Raw genomic sequence first — 17474 nt, 5'->3', positions numbered from 1 at the left:
AAACTTATTAGCTCGTCAATAGATGTTTGGCTGAAATCGTATCAAGGGAGACTAATACATATATGTTATGGTTCTTATTTTAGTCTATTAAGCTTAACTATAAAACAATTTAGCTTTTGAATGCGATTGGGTACCGAATACCCAATACTAAAATCGGTACCTATCGATTCCAAGATCAATTCTAGAAAGTCACCTCCGGTCAAAATCGACATTATATCACACTTTTAAAGAACCGGGTACCCGACGTTGGAACTGGTCCCGACTGGTTCCAAGACCATTTCCAGAAAATGAGGACCTGGTCCAACCAATTCCAATTCACATTCCAAATTTTAGGAACCGGTTATGACTGGGTCCGAGTTCAATTTCCGGAATTTTGACCTGTTACCCGGTTGTGCTTACCCCTATCTCTATTATATAAGCAAAGGGAGGAGGTGTGGTGTCCTCTTTTGAAGGGACTAAAATACCCTCTAATAATTTAAAACAATGTTTTTCTTTTTATAAAAAATTGAAAAATGAGAATCATGAAACTTGTCATATGAGTAGGTCAAAAATGGAATATGCAACACCATTAGTAACTTGACGAACTAGATCGACACAATCAATTCACGAAATCAATTAGAATCTTCAACCAAATAAAGTTAGCAATATATCCTGATAACATAATATTTCATATTTACAAAGTTCAAACAATATGGTTTATAATTGTTAAAGAACTATCCTAAAGTCGCTGAAAATAAAATTATTAAATCATCGACTAAATTTTACAGTGACAGTATTGAACACTTAAAAATCATTCACCTTTAATTTAAAAAGATAACTACATCTACAAAAGAACCTCAATAATCTACATCACTATCAAAATAATTTTAGATGAAAAAAACATATCCTTTTATATATAACTACATAAAATTGTCGACGCACGCATCGCGTGCATATACAACTAGTATCATACTATGTCAAGAGCATGCTCTCTCAAATTCTCAATGCGCTCGGGGGAAACACTTCTTCAAGTTCTCTCCATAAAGAGCACCAATATTGGAGTAGTGTGGCTCCTCCTTTCTCTCAAACCTTGAAAGACTACTTGAAAAACATCCGTATTAGTGCTATATAAAAAGTTAATATTTAAAATCCTGACCGTGACACCAATATGACAAAATCTCACTTGACAAATACTAGTAGCAAAGTTGGTTGATGGTGCCCAAAGCTGTAGTTAATATCCAAATATCATTGGAAAATGTTAACCACTACAGAGTTTGTTTATTGTGTGGACTCTAATACGAATATACGACCGTCGCAAAGAAGACAATCAATCAATAAGAATTGCAGTTCTGGACTTCTGGTAGTTGCGTAACACAAAAAAGAGACGGCCCCGATTTGCCGACCCTTCTTTGGCTGGTGGCTACATCTCTACAACTCGAAGAGCGCTGAAAAATCTGTCCTAAACTCCGGGAATACTCCTTGGTCCTTCCTACCCAAATATTTAGAACCCCAAATTACTCAAACACACACCAAAGAAATGGCTTCTTTTGTCTCTCTTCGATGTTCTTCAACAATTTGTAAATTACCCACCAATTCTTCCCCTTCACTTAGCCTTAATCATGGCGCTTTCTCCATTTCCTTCCCTTTGAATCTCAAACGCATCACTCGTTTATCCATTCAATCATCTTCTGCTTCTGGTACTCTCTCTCTCTCCCTCTCTCTTATTATGAAATGTTTGTTTCCTTTTTTTTTTGGTTGTATTTGAAATTTGAATTGTTATGTTTGGGTTTTCTGTTGATTGCCGTATTCTTATTTGTGGGTTAGGTTCGAAATTTTGGGGAATGTTCTGTATTTGGGAATAATCTGCTTACTATCAAATTAGTTGATTTTGATTGGAGTTTGGTTTATCATTTGTTGTTTAGTCAAATTTCTCTGCTTGAAAAGTAGTCTATAGGTTACTTTTATGATTAGATATAAGTGTTAATTTGAGCTTGTAGGACTTGTAGTTCTGTTAGTAATACCAATGAGTTTGGTAAGTTTTGGAGTTCTACGGATTTACTATTGTTGATTAGGGTTTTTATGGTATAGGCTTTCTGATTACAAGTGTTTTGGACCTTCTTAGATTCATGAGTTTTTGATTTATGTGGATGGTTATGGGACTTGGATTGGGGAACCTTCGTTGTGCCTTTAGAGGAAAGGAACTAGGAAGTCCTTTGGCTCCAAATTTACCACTTTCAAGTCTCAACCGTTCGGTCTTCATAATTTGCTTTGTGTAGTTCTTATTATTTGATTTGGTTTGTCTGAACTTAACCTAGTTCAGCCTTAAGGAAGCAACGAAATTGATGAACTATTTGAAGCACATGTTTGAGTAGACAATAAAGGAGCAAGGCATGGAAGATTGGAAGGCATTGTTGAAATTTGGGGAAACCTCAAACGTGTACCTTCGTTGGAGACACTATCATGATCAAAAGTGACGTCAATCATGGAGATCATTCCCCCCTCCCTCTCAACACACCATCTTTTCTCAACTCAATGATATTTTAGGGCAACGAGGACTCAGTAGTGCTCTCCCATATAGTCAAAAAATAGAGATCTATTTGCTGGTTCCTACTTTTTGGGGGTCACCTGATTACCCCTTTGTAGGAGAGCAACAAAAGAAGAAAATGTATCCTGAACCTCGAACCTTGGGAGCTCGTTGTTCTTTTCCATGGTTAGGAAAGTGTAGCTCAATGTGTACTCTGCCAATTTAAAAGCTCTACAAATTTTGAAGTTTTGGGACTCTTCATTTGGTATAGGCTACTGTTGAAATAAGAGAATTTTTGTCTTTGTGATAATTATATGCCACATGCTTTTAAAAAATTAGTTTTTCATAACATATCAGTAGCAAATAGATGAAGGCAAGTAAGCAACTTCTGCTAGTGTAAAGGGTTAGATTTTAGCATTTTTTTAACCTCAAGTTTATTAGAGTAAACCCTAATTATACTTCCTCCATTTCAAAATACTTGACATGGTTTGACTTCTTCACCATCTACACACTCTATTTTGGTTGTATTTTGTGAATTCTATGTAAAGAAAAATATAATTATTGAGATATTGTTAGACTCATCTCGACATATACTTTCATAGTGTTAACTTTTTATAATTTTTGCTTATAGGGAATTAGAGTTGTTAATGGTTAAAAATAGGCATTGGCAAGCGTATGGAGAGAAGTGTGTCAAGTATTTTGAAACATAGGAAATATATTGCTTTCTCATGGAAAAATTTATACTTGAGAGAACTTTAAAGAAAAAACAAAAGTAAATAGATCCCAAATTTTAGGTCTTTTATTCCTTTTGCTGGTATCACTGGGAATATATATCTGTGATTAGTACTCAATAGTATTGATATAAAATGCGATGCCTTTTCTTTCGCTGCTGTATCTCTTCTTTATATATTCTAATTACTTTTATTGCGCTCTTTAAGTTTCAGCAACACCAGTTGAGGGCTTGGCACCGGCAATCTCTCTCACTGACAATGCATTGAAGCATTTGAAAAGAATCAGGGCTGACCGGAATGAAGATGTGTGCTTAAGAGTTGGGGTTAAACAAGGTGGATGCTCTGGAATGTCTTACACAATGGACTTTGAGAGCAAAGAGAACATGAAGCCAGAGGATTCCGTAATGGAACTCAACGGCTTTACAATTGGTGAGTATTATAAAAACCTCCCTCCTCCACTTTCCCTGGACATATTTGGTCATGCATCCTGAGGATTTCAAACCACTCCTTTGGAATTCTTTTTTCATTCTCCAACCCCGCATAGTAAAGAACATGACACGACCCTATGCAAGGACCTTTGAAAATATGTTTATAGCTCCCTAGACACGCTCCCTACTCCCTGATGATGGTTGTGTTGAGGAAGACAGGACGTATGGCAATGTTAATAAATGTCATCTTTGGTTTGTTCGATATATGTGAATATGTGATGATGAGTTCTCGTCTCTTCTTCGACTTTGGAGATTGGAGAGCTAAATTCCTTGTATCCTACTCTCGTGAGGGACGTGGCAGAAGGAGGATATTTTGTGTCGTGTAGGTTCATTAAATCATGCTTGATGGTGCCGCAATCATCACTTAAAGAGAACTTACTAGAGAAGAAACTTGAGGGAAAATATCTCTGATCCTTGAAGACTATATTTATATGTGATGAAAGAGAAAGTGTTTGTAACCAACCATTGGAGTCTCTTAGAAACTCTAAGGTGTAATTGGTACTCAGGTAAAACCATATTGCAGTACCAATTTGACTCAGGTAGTACCTTTTCAGCACCAAATGGAAGGCACATAGGTACCAAATGGTACCATTTGGAAGAGTCATAGGCACCAAATAGTATGTCTAAGTACCAAAATTACCTTGGTGGAGTCTCTTTGAGACTCCACTTGATGGTTGCCAAGACAAACTTGGTGATGAAAGCCCTTTATGCTCTCAGCTCTTTGTTTTGAATCAAGCATCTCTGAACTTCTTCATTATCTTGTGAGATGTGATATTTTCATTATGATTGCTGTTATTGGGAGCAAGCAACAAGCATAAACCGTAAATGATGTTGAGATCAAGTAGATTGTAGAAGCTTTTTTCTAAGTTGATTGCTCTCATTGGTTAGTTTGATAATTATTTATGTTGCTGATTAATTTTATTCACAAGAACTGATATGCCTAAAGCCTGAAGGACTGAAGTTAAAGAACTAATTTGTCCTTGGTGAACTAATTATCCTACTTGTGAGCAGGTCCGGTTTTGGGCCTGTGCAAGCTGCCCACTTGCACAGGGCCCCAAGATTTTTAGGGCCCCCTGAAATGGAAAAGGAGAAAACGCTTCATCACATTTTCTCATGTGAAAATGGCAATATTTCGACCTTCCATTAAACTCCAAATTCTTCTCATCCTCTAGTTGCAATCCCCATATAAAACGCTTTTGATAATCCATTATGCTGCAATTATCATTATTTTCCTTGCTTTAACCACATTTTCTAGTAATACTTTCAATCTTTCATCTTCCTCTCTTAATCACAATGGAATGGAGAAATTAGTTTCATTTTATCCTCAATTAAATCATGAATCTTTTCTATAAACCACTAGATTGTTTAATCCCTATATATCTCCACCCAATCTCAATAATTTCTCAAACAACCATTATATGAATCAGAAGTTTGGTTGAAAAAAAATCAGATTCATAAATAAATGCATTTGATTGATTTGAAGTACTCTCTAATTCTCCATACTCCTATCTGGGCAATTCCATCGCCAGATAATTTGAAGAAAATTCAGATCTTTGTTTTGAAGCTGAAAATTTTCGTTTTTGGCAATTCCATATTCTACATTTCTACAGTTTATGGAATGGGTAATTTTTATTACTTTATAATATATCCTTTAGTTCATCTTGGTTAATTTCATATTTTAGTGTTCCACTCTGTGAAATGGGTACTTTGGTGCTACACTTGAGTCTTATAATATCGTTGAAGCTTTGATTAGATAAAGAGCCTAAAATCGTTTTTACTTTATTTTTTCTGATAAGATAAATTATGGTGTATAAGTTCTGCTCTTTTTTTAGGAATTCAGTTTTGTATAAGTTCTGCCATTATATGAATCAAGTGAATTGTTTTTGCCTTTGACGGTTTGAGAGATTGCTTTCACATATGCTTTTCTCGGATGGCCTTTTCTTCTGCTTTCTAATCACACTGAACCAATTTTAATTAAAATTAATGCAAGATTACAACATGGCCTCTGAAATGTTTAAGATGGCCCTGCTTGTGACCACGCCGGTATAGCCACTCCGTCCCTAAATAATAGACCAATTTTGATGTTGAAATTAACCAAAATTACAGGCTGCTTTGTATACCGACTAAGTTTAGTTTTGAATGTTCTTCGTATTATTCTTTATTACACCTTAAAACTTTAGGAAAGACTCTCATAGTACGATTGAGATGTAAAAATAAGTTCAAATGTTGAATGATAATTATGTTATTTCAATTCGATTTTGTAACAGTAACCTTAAATCAAACATGACCTTTATTTCATGGATGGAGGATGTAACATTTTTTCCCAATAGGTAGTTATTAGTAATCCTTTTGCTTGTGCATGTCGTCTTTAGTGTGGTTTCTCTAGAATTTTCCCATACCTTCGCGCCTGTGGCCTTTATTTTTTTAGTTTCTTTCCATCTGAACTCTGAAGGACTGAATATCTGATGATATATTCTCAAATTTGTCATTCATTTGCAGTTAGTGATCCAAAGAGCCTCCTATTCCTATATGGAATGCAGCTTGACTATAGTGATGCACTTATCGGCGGAGGCTTCTCCTTCAATAACCCTAATGCATCAAAGACTTGTAGCTGCGGAAAATCCTTTGCAACGTAGAAATGGAAATATGTATACATTTATACATAAACGTAAGAAATGTATGTGGTGTAATTTGTTTGATCTGTTGGATTGTGGATATATAGGCATCATGTGTTGAGACTTTCTGACGCTAAATTCTATCAAAAGCTCAAAGCATCCTTAAGTCTTGATATAACATTATTCTATCTCTTCCAATGCTGCAACTTACGGACTAGAAGTCACGACTCAATGTAGCCTAGAGACTTTCCTTATTCTACTGAGTTGCATGAATATTGTTACTTCAAATCATTCCTTAACGCGCTAGAAATAGTTGTTGCACCTATTATCATGAGAAAGTATTGGTAACTCATAGTGAAGTGTTAAGATGGTATATCACAAAAAAATTGTTATCAAAGCTAAGTTAAAGTGGTACTAAAATACTTATACTTTGGTACCAAGTAAAAGTTTTGGAGAGATACTGTCGGATTTTTTAAAATAAAATTCAATTATGATAAGTTTATTCAAAACACCTCCAATGGAATGCTAGAGAGTTGATGAGAATTGAGATGGGACGATTAATGTAAAAGAATTTTGTAGAATTATGTTGTATGATTAATTTTTGAGGGTTTAAGCGCATATAGGAACATGCACCCAAGTGCCTGCAGAGGATGGTGTACTCCCTGTTAAACGACGTAGTTTTAATATTTTAAGACTCAATGGTTTAAGAAAAATGTTATTGTTTGTTTTCTTAAACAAATAAATAGTTATTGGCGAGATTTCTTTTTTCAAATTTGATTTTAAAAGGTATATTCGTTTAATTTAAACTAGATGTTTATTTACATTACGTTCTTTTCATTACCACCTATATTTTTAATTGAAAATGTACATGTTTTTTAATTTTAAATTGTGTGTTCTTTTTATCTTGAAAATTTGTTGAAAAAAGTTCATGTTCTTTTATATGAATGTTATGTTCTTTCAGATGCATAGTGACTCAATGAGTACTATGCACCATAGTCCATAGTGCATAATTCATGCTTTGGGGGTTTAGGTCATGTTCACTTCCACTTGGTTTTACTGATCTGATATTATTTAGTTGGATTATACTATATTTTATGGATAGAAAACTTTTTTTAGTGATTGAAACTGGATTTTACTTATTCTTGCTGCTTTTCACTTATTAAAATCGAGTTTTAATTCTTAAGTTGGAGTGAGCACTAAACAAGGTCTCAAACTCCAAAGAAGGCCTCACATTGTACCGGAGGAAATAATCAACAGAGAAAGTATACACCATATTATGCTAATTAAAGGAGGAAGTTATCCATGTCTATAGTGGCATGGTTCACTATGTTCATTGTAGATTGGCGAAAATGCGTGTGATATAGAACGTAAGTTGTGATGTGTGCTTTTAATTTAAGTTGATATCCCTTTTGCGCTTGTACCCAAAAATATTAATTCTACCTCTCTTATATTCCTCACTACCATATGGTGTAAATCTTTCAACTACAGCATATTGCCATCTCGAATTATTTTTTTTTTTTTACGTGGAAAACCTGCAATAAATAAAACAGCAACTGAAAAACAAACTAATCAATGGTAATTGGTAGGTAAAAGGAAAGCTGGAATTCCTGCCACGCCTTCACAAGATCGTGAGCTTGAGCAACAACTTGACAATTGACCTTAACGATTTTGCACCAACGTAAGGTAGAAGCAAGACGTTGAATATCGTGAAGGGTATGGTGTATGGAAATATCCCTTGTTGTAGACGAATCAAGAAGACGCATAAGAAGCTCCGAATCCGTATAGATCAAAAAACAAGAGAACGGCGTCGCCTGAGCCCACAGTAGAGCAAGCAAGCCATCTCGAATTTTAAAACCCAAGGTAAGTGTAAAATTTTGGCAGAATCAAATCAGATTCCACAGGACAAAGATTCAAAATGTACGACAGAATGTCATTCGTCATAATCGGAGCTTTTATCATTTCATGTGCTCAAAAAGCCTACACATGATTGAGAAATATAAACACATCCAGAAAAACATTCGATATCTATTCTGCCAAAATGACGGACTTTCCAGCAGAACAAAATCCAATTTATTTCAAAACAAAATGGGAGAAGTGTGGGTATTCCTGCCGATGAGCTGAACAAGCTCAGCCTTCCACTCTCTCCAACAAAGTATTTTCCGGCAAATAGCAAAAGAACCCAAGCTAAAATCTCAGATGAAGTTTCGGATGTCCAATGACTTGGGCTCAACCATTTGCTCGTCCTTGAATTCCTCCCTGAAAAACACAAGTAGATAAGGCTTTAAGCATCACCATTCACAGAGTTAATGCTATTGTCAACACCTTGATTGCCAAACATCAATTGTCTCGCACTGGAATAGTAAATAGCACTGTATATGAGCCAAAAATGCCAAGCAACAAATAGCCAATAAAAACAGCACTTTGACATAAACCTTAGCATTTCGTGAAGCTAACTATTAATTTACCAAACACAACCCACAAGATTGCTGACTGTTTGCTAACGCAGTTTGCTAACTGCTAAATCTTAATTGTTAAGCAAGGCCTAACAAATATAAGTAAAACAGAGTGTGTCTAGCGTGGGAGTTCTATCAGGAATCACAAAGCTAATCAGGTAGGTGTCAAAAAAGAACTGTTGTTCGCAGTTCAAGAACATACCTCTGTACAATATTACTCCAATTATAAGGCTAACTTGTTTAAGTGCTTGGCTTATATAATATCATTAATTCAAATTATGAGAAAGGGGAAATGATGAAGAGGCTCAATCAGATTCTCAAAACCAAAAACCAAAAGCAGTCGAATTACAGTAATGTGGTCTTCAACAGCACCGTACAGGAACTTGCCCATTAATTTTAATCTGAATAAGTCAAAAGGGTCAAAAAATCAAATTGCAACCAGAAGAGTGATATATCGAGCACAGGAGATGATGAAGCAGCTAGATCATGAGAAAAAGCAAATAATGAGAACGCATAGTCCATCACCAAGCTACTTTGTTCAGAAATCAGCGTCAAAACAAGGGAGGTCCTCTGAGAGGTGCTTTTTGTGGGGTTCAGATTACGTATCAATTCAAGAAATTGACTTTGTAATACTACGGTCTGGAAAACAGTGAAAAACAACGATGTGTCCATGTCTGCAAAAAACAAGGAAAGCAATCTAAATTCTAAGGCTAAGAAATAGTTTCCACTGACACTGACATCACATATCATATGCAGGAAAGTAATAGCATCTTAGAGAAGATTGTTCCAGAAAAACGTATAAGAGGAAGTTGGAACCTGCTTGAAGACCTTATTATTTGGCACAAAGAGGTTCAGATTTAGGATACGAAACTCGCCAGGAGCCATGTTTGCAACTATTGATACTTAGATGATAACCACTTGTAACTTGTAAGAAGTTCAAATTTAAGCGAAGACAAAGATATGAACAACCGAAATGTCAACTAATACTCGAATAGAAGTCAATGAAGTAGATCTTTCTATAAAGAAAGACAGAAACATACTTCTTTGCTTGAGCTTCCATTGCATCTACGGTTTCCTTCTTCAACTCTTCGAGTTGTGCCTTTGCAATTTTGAGTTCCAGCTGTTCCTCATATTTGGGCAAATCATTCTTGTTGATTCCAAGCCTGTTTTAGGTAGAAAAATAATTGTATTAGGTGGATCATCTAGAAGAAAGTCCGCATAATATTCCCAAGACGCATCTCTAAAATAAATGAAAAACATCATACAGAATCTGATACCCCACCAAAAAAATAAAGATGATTTGAGTTACCATACTTACCAAACGGAATAATCAATCTGTAATGCTTCAATGTTAAAAAAACATATAACATATGACATTCAAAGTTCATGTAGATTTTGGAAAAAAAACTCTCGTCATCTTTATATCATGCCCTTTTCCACCTATTTAATCATGCTTATGGATGCGCAACTTCATATAAGGGGGGCCTAGAACACCAGAAATTTTATTAGAGCTTGCCTCTAATCAGAAGAATCAGCTATAATTGTCGAGATAATCAACAAGAGACTCAAGTTTCAGCAAACCCAATTCAACCCCCTTTCTAAAAAAAAGAATTTTTGGAGGCCATGAGTTGTTTGAGATAAGTGCAGTCCAAATTTTTGGAACGTGTTTGAAGAGTAACTTACTTCTTGTTGATCTTCTCGAACTCCGCCGTTAAACGACTCATTCCTTGGTTATCGTCTCTCATAAGAGGCTTCTTGATTTCTTTTTCAACTTTTTCTAAAGCTTCGAACATCAAAGCTTCTACACCAAGGTTATCAGCAAGGCCTCTCCTGCATAGCATAATGCCGTTGAATATCATCCAAGTGATAAAGGTTCTTGGTTTCAGCAAGGATTTCGAAGATAGAAAATAAAGCAACTACAGAAGCAACGAAAACATTCCCACTATTTTTCCACATACTTGATCCGTATCTCCTGCAAAGTCAGCAGATAAGTACGAGCATCTGGAATACCCTGGGTTCGTGTTTTGATTGTGTATTGAATCCTCTGGGATTCCGAGAAGAGATCTGCCCTGTCTCGCCAAAATGGTTCAAAGAATTAATGATTTAAACTTTAAGCATCATGCACAAAACACAGAAACAATATCATGATATCCCAACACAATGTAAAACAAACACATGTTAGGCATCCAACCTCTCTCAAACGACAAAAAATGCTCCCACAATCTGTTTTACAATTCAAGAAGAAAGTGAAAAATAATAATTCTCAAAGGAAGAAACAAGAACAGAGGGCTGTTTAGCAGATGGCATTTAAAGGTTAGGTGTTAGCGTTTAACTGGTTTGACTAGCTGTTCGTTTGAAAGTATTTGGTAGATAGTTGTTAGCTGATTATTACTTTATTAGGTGGAATGACCAATTAGGATATTGAAATAACTTATTGGTAGATTTTTTTGGTAAAGGGTAGGAATTTGACCAACTTTAGGACATATTACTCGTTACACAACTAAATTCTTAAAAGTCTCTTCCAAGCTTTAACTAGTAGCTTTTTCCAAATTAGGTTTTCGGCTCAAACCTCTCCCACAATCCTCTCTCAACCAAACACTCCCGTTAGAAGTTTGGACAAGTGAAACCTCTATTCATCTCAAACCCCTCATTTCACCCCAAAATTCTCTCAAAAAAACACCCCAAAGAAAATCATATGATCAAATAAAAGGGAAACAAAACACCTATCTCACAAGATTCTCAGATCATCTGCTGCATTCTAATAGCAGAATTACAAAAAAACTCCCAGGCAGTGCCTAGATGCTTATCACCTAAGTTGAGAGTTGAGACCTACAATAAGTTGCAAGCAGCCTCTCAGGTGAGCACCGAAGCCTCTTCCTGCCTAAACTAAAAACCCAGTATTCCACTATTTCAAGTCCTGCATATCCTTTTATGTCTCTATTGCAACTATCCTTGTCATGTGCTCTTCAATGTTAACAAAATAGGAAGTTTGATGTAATGTCGTCATTAGTAAGTACAAAATATGGAAGAACTTTTTCAACAAAATTTGTCAGAAATAGAGCCATCTACAATCACATCTCAACATATAAATCAAATCTAAGGATGCAAACTATTTGCATTATCATTGCCATTATGCTATTGCCCATGTACCTCAAACAAGGCTCTAGCCTAGGGAGTAAATTCAAGGATATAAAACATAAAGGGATATATATATATATGTAGCAGAATCATGTAAAAAAGAAACAAAGTAAAAGGAGAGAGATATACTTTTCTCTTACAGTCTTCATGACTTTAGCATATTGTTGTACAGCAGCAGGGTCCTCTGGGTCTATGGTGATTTTTTCCTGGCGAAGTATACCGAGAGCCGTCTCAAACTTCTTCTTCACCTCCAAAAAAATGCCCTTAAGCATCTCTTTTCAGTCAAGCATCAGAATGACGTGGAGAAGAAGACATGAAGATTGTCATTAAGAAAAATAATTGCTTTCTTTAATTTGCTACAAAATAGAAAGCTTAATGAAAGGATTGCTGCAATAGGAAGATGAGAAATCCGCAACTCACCATCTCCCTTGAGACCTTTAGGAGCAGATTCCTGGGCAAAGTGGCGAACAGGAATCACATGTTCCTTCCGTATAATGTTCTGAACAGTATACAGCTGTAGAAAAAAATATAAAATGATGTTGAAAACACAAACATGTCCAACAAAATACTCAACAACAGAATCATACACCGGAAATGCAATCAAACGAACACATCAATCCTAACCCGGGCAATGACATATAACTTTCAAACCCTAAAGACAACAAGCAATTCACAAAGCATCAACATGACTCGAATCAGCATAGTGCAATACAAACAAACAATAATTAATTAATTACCAATCAAAGAACAAATGGTACATAAAGCATTATTGCCATGTCTCTTCGCATACATATTAGTAACACTAAACACATTCAACTGAAAAGAGCTTCACCAGAAACATGCATTTCTTCAGATAACCTGAATCACCTAACATTATAATTCTCGAAAAAAAAAATCCTTTTTTTTACCATAGTGAGAAAGCAAAACAATCAGATCAATCAATCAAAAATCTCATTCTACCAATTTTTTCAGATGACTAATTTCTCGTTACATCTATACAAAATCAACAAATTACACTCCAAATCCATTTTAAACCCTAAATCGAAACAGCTTTCTTTTGAGTCAACGACCAAGAAGATTATGTTCAAATCGTAAAGGGAAAACAAAATTCAGATCAAAATGTAGCATATACATCGAAGATTATAGAACCAGAAATAGTGAGAAAGAGAGAGAAATTAAGACCTGCTTGGATTTGGAGAGAATGCGAGAAGAAAACGCCATTGATTGAGAGCTGAGTATCAAAGTTGGAAATCTAGGGTTTGATGATGTTGCGAACCAGAAAGAGGAACTGAGGGAGAGAGAGAGAGAGAGAGAGAGAGAGAGAGAGAGAGATTGATAGTATTAGACCAATTAGCTCCCCTTAAATCAGGACCGTTCGTCCAGTTGGGTTTTCAGAAGTTATATTTTAAAAAAATTCCATGTGTCCCATTTTAGTTAAATTTTCACAAATACTTTTTGAGTATAGGAATTAGAAAATGTAAAAAAGTACAAAGACAAAAGAAAAGGGAATTTTTTCCTTAAATAATGCAAAAGTGGGTTTTAATTCCCAAAATATGCCCAAAAAAACTAAAATTCCCTGCATACCGTCCACGTAGGACGGCACGCGCGAATTTTTTTTTTTAGTAAAACCGCTACTTGCAGTAGCGGTTTATAAGTGCCGAGAATTTTTTTTTTTTTCAACTTAGGTAAAACCGCTACTCGGAGTAGCGGTTTACAAAAAAAAAAAAAAAAAAAAAAAAAAAAAAAAAAAAAATTTTTTTTTTTTTTTTTTTTTTTTTTTTGTAAACCGCTACTCGGAGTAGCGGTTTATTATGAAATCTGATATCTGCTTACCATATTTTGCAAGGTAGTAAACCGCTACTCAGAGTAGCGGTTTACATTTATAAACCGCTACTCCGAGTAGCGGTTTATATTTATAAACCGCTACTCCGAGTAGCGGTTTATATTTATAAACCGCTACTCAGAGTAGCGGTTTATTTTAAAATTAAACCGCTACTTTGAGTAGCGGTTTCCGTGGGTTAAAACAAAAAAAATATAATTTTCTCGCGTGCCGTCCTACGTGGACGGTACGCAGGGAATTTTAATTTTTTTGGGCATATTTTGGGAATTAAAACCCACTTTTGCATTATTTAAGGAAAAAATTCAAAGAAAAGGTGACTAATTTTGGTAATAATAATAGAGAAATTCTTTGTTTTCTTTATTTTAAAAAAATGAATGTTGCAAGTGAGGGTGTTTTTTGTACACTTGAATTTGACATCAAAGCTAGATCATCAGAAAAGACAAATACTTTTTGAGTATAGGAATTAGACCTTATCAAACGTCATTGAACTTGATCAAAGCTCATTAAACTTTATTTGTCCTAAAAAAAAATTTGACATCAGAAAAGTGTGTATAAATTAACTATAGAAAGAGAAAAGTTGTTGTAGACGGCAGAAATTAGCTAGATCATGAGCTTCTTGAATACAGGTTTGAGAGACCTTCATTATGCAACATGATGTTGAAGCGTCCGTCACCTGAGTGATGTCGTGGAGAAGGCATTTTAGGGAAATATCACTAGCGCCATGCTTTAAGAGATGACTGACGAGGAGCTCGGAATCAGTCTAAATAGTAATTTGTTGATAATAGAGCTGAGCAAATCAATCCGACCCGAATTTTGGGCGAGTTTGGGCAGGATTTTTGGCATGTGGTCGGACCCGGCCCGTTTCATTTTTTTTGCTTTGGAACAAGCTTTGGACAATCCAAAAATGACTTTTTAGTCTAATATTTGACCCGTCCCATTTTTTACCAAAAAACTCGCCCTTTTTGCCCTTATTTAGCGGGTTTTAGGCTTAATATTTATGCCCGACCCGATCAATGGACAATTTGTAAGGTGTTATCCGGTCCGAATTCGGCTCAGCCCATGATCACCTCTAACTGATAATCCTCCTTCTACACCTAGCGAATAGCATGGAAGCATGCTAGAGCTTCCATTTGGAGTGGGGATGATGCTGTTATAGCCTGGGCTCGAGAAGTCTTGTGGTGAGAACCAACTCTCTGAGCGACCCAGGCTATCCATCCCATTTGAGATAAGTTATTCCAGGCCTCGTTAGTGATGATGTGTGATGATGTTAACATCCGCCACATAGGCTTGACCGATGTTAGCCACAAGAAAACCCGGGGGTAGCAAGATCACGAAAGAACTGGGTCCGCTAGACAGGTCATCAAGTTAGAACCAAACACAGTCTGTTGCTGAAGCCCCTCTATACTACGTGAAAACTTTATTTTGTAAAGTGATGAGAATGCACTCTATATTTGAATAGTTTAAGCCAAATATTGTGGCAATTAATATAGGACGATGAAAGTAGCATAAATAATCTGAATTGAATAACAAAATAATAAAAAAATTCTACCTTTTGACCAATTTCTTATCAATTCAAATTTGGAATAATGAACGTACAACCAAATTCTATAATGAATTATGGCTATTTAAACTTATTCTTGAACTTATTTAGTACTACTCCATGGACTAAAACCTCAATAGAGATCACTATGAAGATACGAATCTCGATGTGGAAAAAACTTAATTAACGAAGCAAATTATATTGATGTGTATCGACTTTCCTAGAATCATAAACTTATTAATTAAAAACGTTCTTATTGTAGATGAGAAAAACTGCACACAAGAATAAGGAGAAAGATTATCACTTATGGAGGGAACATTATTATAAAGAGCATAGACAAAGAAAGTAGTTTCTAAAACTAATTAAACAACATACTGTCGGGTATACATCCAAATTCCTACATCGGAGTGATAACGTGGAGTTACTTAGTTTATAAGAGTTCACCAACTATATAATCCCCCATAAAATTATGAATTTTATAAATATATTGTAACGTATAGTTATTTATATTTAAATGTATTTTAGTATTTAAATGATTTATTTCTTCAAGGTTGATTATTTGATAGTCAAAGAAATTATTTTAGTGATTTAAAGAAGTTAAAATATTTTGTCTAGACATACTTTGAAAAAATATTTGAAAAGCTTAAAACACTTTTGGATTCATAAAAAGATTTCTAGTTGGGTATGAGGAACCCAAACACTTTTTGGATTTGGATCGCGTATGCAGAATCGAAACACTAATTCATCAATCATTAAACTCTAGTTTCAGCTCAATTACCTTTTCCTAAGCTCACAAGGAGAAACTTTAAGAACTCCATAAACCCTCAATTTTTCCCACACAATTAGTTTCTCTCTCATTTTTCCCCAAGATTTTCGGCTCCCTCTTTCTTTTCCTCTCACTGATCTTTTTATTTTTCTCTCAGTTTCTTCCTCCTCACGTCGGGCCACCGCCGATTGCCAGCGCCACTGGTGGCTGTTGTCCCCTGTTTTTCCGGTGTCCTTCATCCTCTTCTTTTCTTGGTTTGGTTATTTTCTTCCTCCTGAAGCTATCTTCAATGCAAAGTTTATGTTTTTAAGATTTGTTTTAATATGTTTATGTTTAAAAAGTTATAGTTCTAGAAATGAAAAGACCATATTTCGTCTTCCAAAAGGAAGGTTGGTTTTAGTTAGACAACTCGTTACATTGACTATTCCATTTAAAGTAGATAAAATATTAGTTGTGAAATTTAGTTCAGTAAGAGTTATCTGCAAGGTTATTATACGGTCTTTTCACCAAATACCCTCGACAAATCAACAAAGTCACAATATACCCTCAAAGTTCTAGAAATGCACCATATACCCCTAAGTTTTCGAAAACGTTCACCAAATACCCTTTTTCTACTTATCAACAAAAAAATACCCTTTTTCCAACTGCTGTTAATCTAACCCTAACCCTAATCTAACCCTTACCCTTACCCCAACCCAGCCCAACACCCCCCCTCCCAGGCCCAACCCCCAGCCCCACCCCTTCCCCCTCCACCGTCGCATCCCCCTCCCTTCCACCGCCGGCCTCCCCCCTCCCCGGCAGCATCCCTCCCTCTCCCCTCCCCTTCCCCCTCCCCCTCTTCGTTCACCATCACATCAATTGCTCGCGCAGGGTGGTCGGATTTTCGCGCAAGGTGGGGGATTTTCGCGGGGTGGGTTAGATTTTTTGCGCTGAGTAATCGTTTTTCGCGCAGGGTTGTCGGATTTTCGCGCAAGGTGGAGCATTTTCGCGGGGGTGGGTTAGATTTTCACGTAGGGTGGTCGGATTTTCGCGTAGGGGGCGGGGGAGTCGATGGAGAACGAATAGGGGTAGGGGATTCCGACTGAGAACGAAGAGGGGGTGGGGGAGTCCGGCGAAGAACGAAGAGGGGATGAGGGGTATATGGTGCATCTCTGGAACATTGAGGGTATATTGTGAATTTGTTGATTTGTCAGGGGTATTTGGTGAAATAACCGGTTATTATATTATTATTTATTCCTGTTTATTATATAGTAGTATCATGTTATGATTATTTATTTGTAATTATGTAGTACCCAGCTTTGCTGATCACGTGCTTTTGTGTGTATGTGTTGATCATGGGTATGCCTTACAATTCCGGGATGACCAATTTTGGTGAGCAATCTCTAGAGATCAATAGTGCA

At 36.0% G+C, this 17474-nt stretch overlaps 2 protein-coding genes across 3 annotated transcripts; one reads left to right on the top strand and one right to left on the bottom strand.

Annotated features, from left to right (window-relative positions):
- The first annotated feature begins 1255 nt into the window (after nt 1–1255).
- On the top strand, nt 1256–6515 carry LOC104896070 (iron-sulfur assembly protein IscA, chloroplastic). 2 transcript variants are annotated; one of them, XM_010682764.4, is made up of 3 exons: nt 1256–1676; nt 3448–3663; nt 6222–6515. In XM_010682764.4, the coding sequence occupies exons 1-3, from the start codon at nt 1517–1519 to the stop codon at nt 6356–6358; spliced, it is 513 nt and encodes a 170-aa protein (XP_010681066.2). In that variant the 5' UTR covers nt 1256–1516; the 3' UTR covers nt 6359–6515. The 2 variants fall into 2 exon arrangements, with proteins under 2 accessions (XP_010681066.2, XP_010681065.2); XM_010682763.4 differs by having other exon boundaries at nt 1266–1676; nt 3442–3663.
- A 1731-nt stretch (nt 6516–8246) lies between these two features.
- Nucleotides 8247–13272, bottom strand: LOC104896069 (probable ATP synthase 24 kDa subunit, mitochondrial). The gene is made up of 7 exons (XM_010682762.4): nt 13111–13272; nt 12349–12442; nt 12058–12202; nt 10749–10859; nt 10474–10620; nt 9831–9953; nt 8247–8593 (listed from the first exon to the last, which is right to left on the bottom strand). Exons 1-7 carry the CDS (start codon nt 13147–13149, stop codon nt 8530–8532), a joined length of 723 nt encoding a protein of 240 aa, XP_010681064.2. The 5' UTR covers nt 13150–13272; the 3' UTR covers nt 8247–8529.
- Between the last annotated feature and the right edge of the window lie 4202 nt (nt 13273–17474).

This window comes from Beta vulgaris, chromosome 6 (genome assembly GCF_026745355.1).
Source record: "Beta vulgaris subsp. vulgaris cultivar EL10 chromosome 6, EL10.2, whole genome shotgun sequence".
Classification (NCBI taxonomy): domain Eukaryota; kingdom Viridiplantae; phylum Streptophyta; class Magnoliopsida; order Caryophyllales; family Amaranthaceae; genus Beta; species Beta vulgaris.
Note: the sequence above shows the minus strand (reverse complement) of the source record. Positions and strands in the feature narration are given on the sequence as shown.